General features: G+C 39.3%; 1 protein-coding gene across 1 annotated transcript; it reads left to right on the top strand.

Annotated features, from left to right (window-relative positions):
- The first annotated feature begins 703 nt into the window (after positions 1–703).
- Positions 704–1,163, top strand: LOC132528955 (large ribosomal subunit protein eL22). Its single transcript, XM_060165127.1, has one exon. The coding sequence runs from the start codon at positions 720–722 to the stop codon at positions 1,104–1,106; it is 387 nt and encodes a 128-aa protein (XP_060021110.1). The 5' UTR covers positions 704–719; the 3' UTR covers positions 1,107–1,163.
- The last annotated feature ends 336 nt before the right edge of the window (positions 1,164–1,499 follow it).

Genomic DNA, 1,499 nt, shown 5'->3' with positions numbered 1-1,499 from the left:
AGGTCATATTGGATTGAGGTGGGCCCTAAGTCCAATGACTAGTGTCCTTATAAGGAGAAAGAGACACAGAGAGGTAGACATGCAGGGTAAAGGGCCATATGATGGTGGAGACAGAGGTTGGAGGGATAAAACTTCGAGTCAAGGCACGCCAAGTATCTGCCAATGATCATCAGAAGTTAGGGAGAGGCAATGAAGGATTCTTCCCAAGAGTCTCCAGAGGGAGCCTGGCACTGCTGACACATCAATTCCAGACTTCTAGCCACCAGAACTGTAAGAAAATAAATTTCTGTTGCTTTAAGTCATATACTTGTAGTATTTTGCTATAGCAGCACTAGGATATTAATACACATACTATATACAATAGTAGATTGGCCAGTGATATTCCAACTGGGTAAACATTTCTTTGACATGTTCTTACACAGATGGGCATTCACCATACCTTAATGACTTGCAATTTATAATTTTGCTTCTGTGACAGACCCATGATATGAACTTTGGAACAACAACAACAAACAAAAAGTACTGGGTGAAAGAACAGTATTGTTTCTCCTGAGAGACAATTAGAAACTGGTTTCAGACAGGCTGGAAGTAGAGAATGCAAATTTTCTGTTAAAAATCAGTGGAATAAAAGCATTTTATTTCAATCTCATCTTTTCGACCCCTGGCAAATGCCTAAAAGAACAAAAGAATAGTAGAGCTTTTCTGCCTCCGCTGCGGCGATGGCGCCAGTGAAAAAGCTTGTGGTGAAGGGGGGCAAAAAAAAGAAGCAGGTCCTGAAGTTTACTCTTGACTGTACCCATCCTGTAGAAGATGGAATCATGGATGCAGCCAATTTTGAGCAGTTTCTTCAGGAAAGAATCAAAGTGAATGGAAAAGCTGGGAATCTCGGAGGAGGTGTTGTAACAATCGAAAGAAGCAAAAGCAAGATCACTGTAACTTCCGAGGTGCCTTTTTCCAAAAGGTATTTGAAATATCTCACCAAAAAATATTTGAAGAAGAATAATCTCCGTGATTGGTTACGCGTAGTTGCTAACAGCAAAGAAAGTTACGAATTACGTTACTTCCAGATTAATCAAGATGAAGAAGAGGAGGAAGATGAGGATTGAAACTCAGTTATCTGGAGTATTTTGTATGAATTCTTAAATAAAATTTAGGAAACAAAATGGTGGCTTTCCTTGTATCTCTGCAGTGTGGATTGAACAGAAAATTGGAAATCATAGTAAAAGAGCTTCACTTGGGCTGCCACTCACTTACTTGTAATTAAACTTTTTTTCTGCTTGAAAATTTCAATTTTTTTGGTAGAAATACCAAAATGTGTAAGTCTCCTTCAAGGGAACTGACTACTGTTTGTCATTGAACCGGTGGATGAGGGCGTGGAGATGTGAGTTCAGTTAGTTACTATTTTACACAAAAAGGGGTGGGTCAGTTTCATCTGGTACTTTTCTCAAAGATTGAGGAATACAAATGTGGGAACTCCTGATTCACTGAAAGCAGATCCA

Source organism: Lagenorhynchus albirostris, chromosome 11, assembly GCF_949774975.1.
Source record: "Lagenorhynchus albirostris chromosome 11, mLagAlb1.1, whole genome shotgun sequence".
NCBI classification, from domain to species: Eukaryota; Metazoa; Chordata; class Mammalia; order Artiodactyla; family Delphinidae; genus Lagenorhynchus; species Lagenorhynchus albirostris.
This window is presented reverse-complemented; position numbering and strand designations above follow the sequence as displayed.

Bases quoted from the DNA above. Each gene is read 5' to 3' on its own strand.
- LOC132528955 (XM_060165127.1), top strand. From the start codon at position 720: ATGGCGCCAGTGAAAAAGCTTGTGGTGAAGGGGGGCAAAAAAAAGAAG.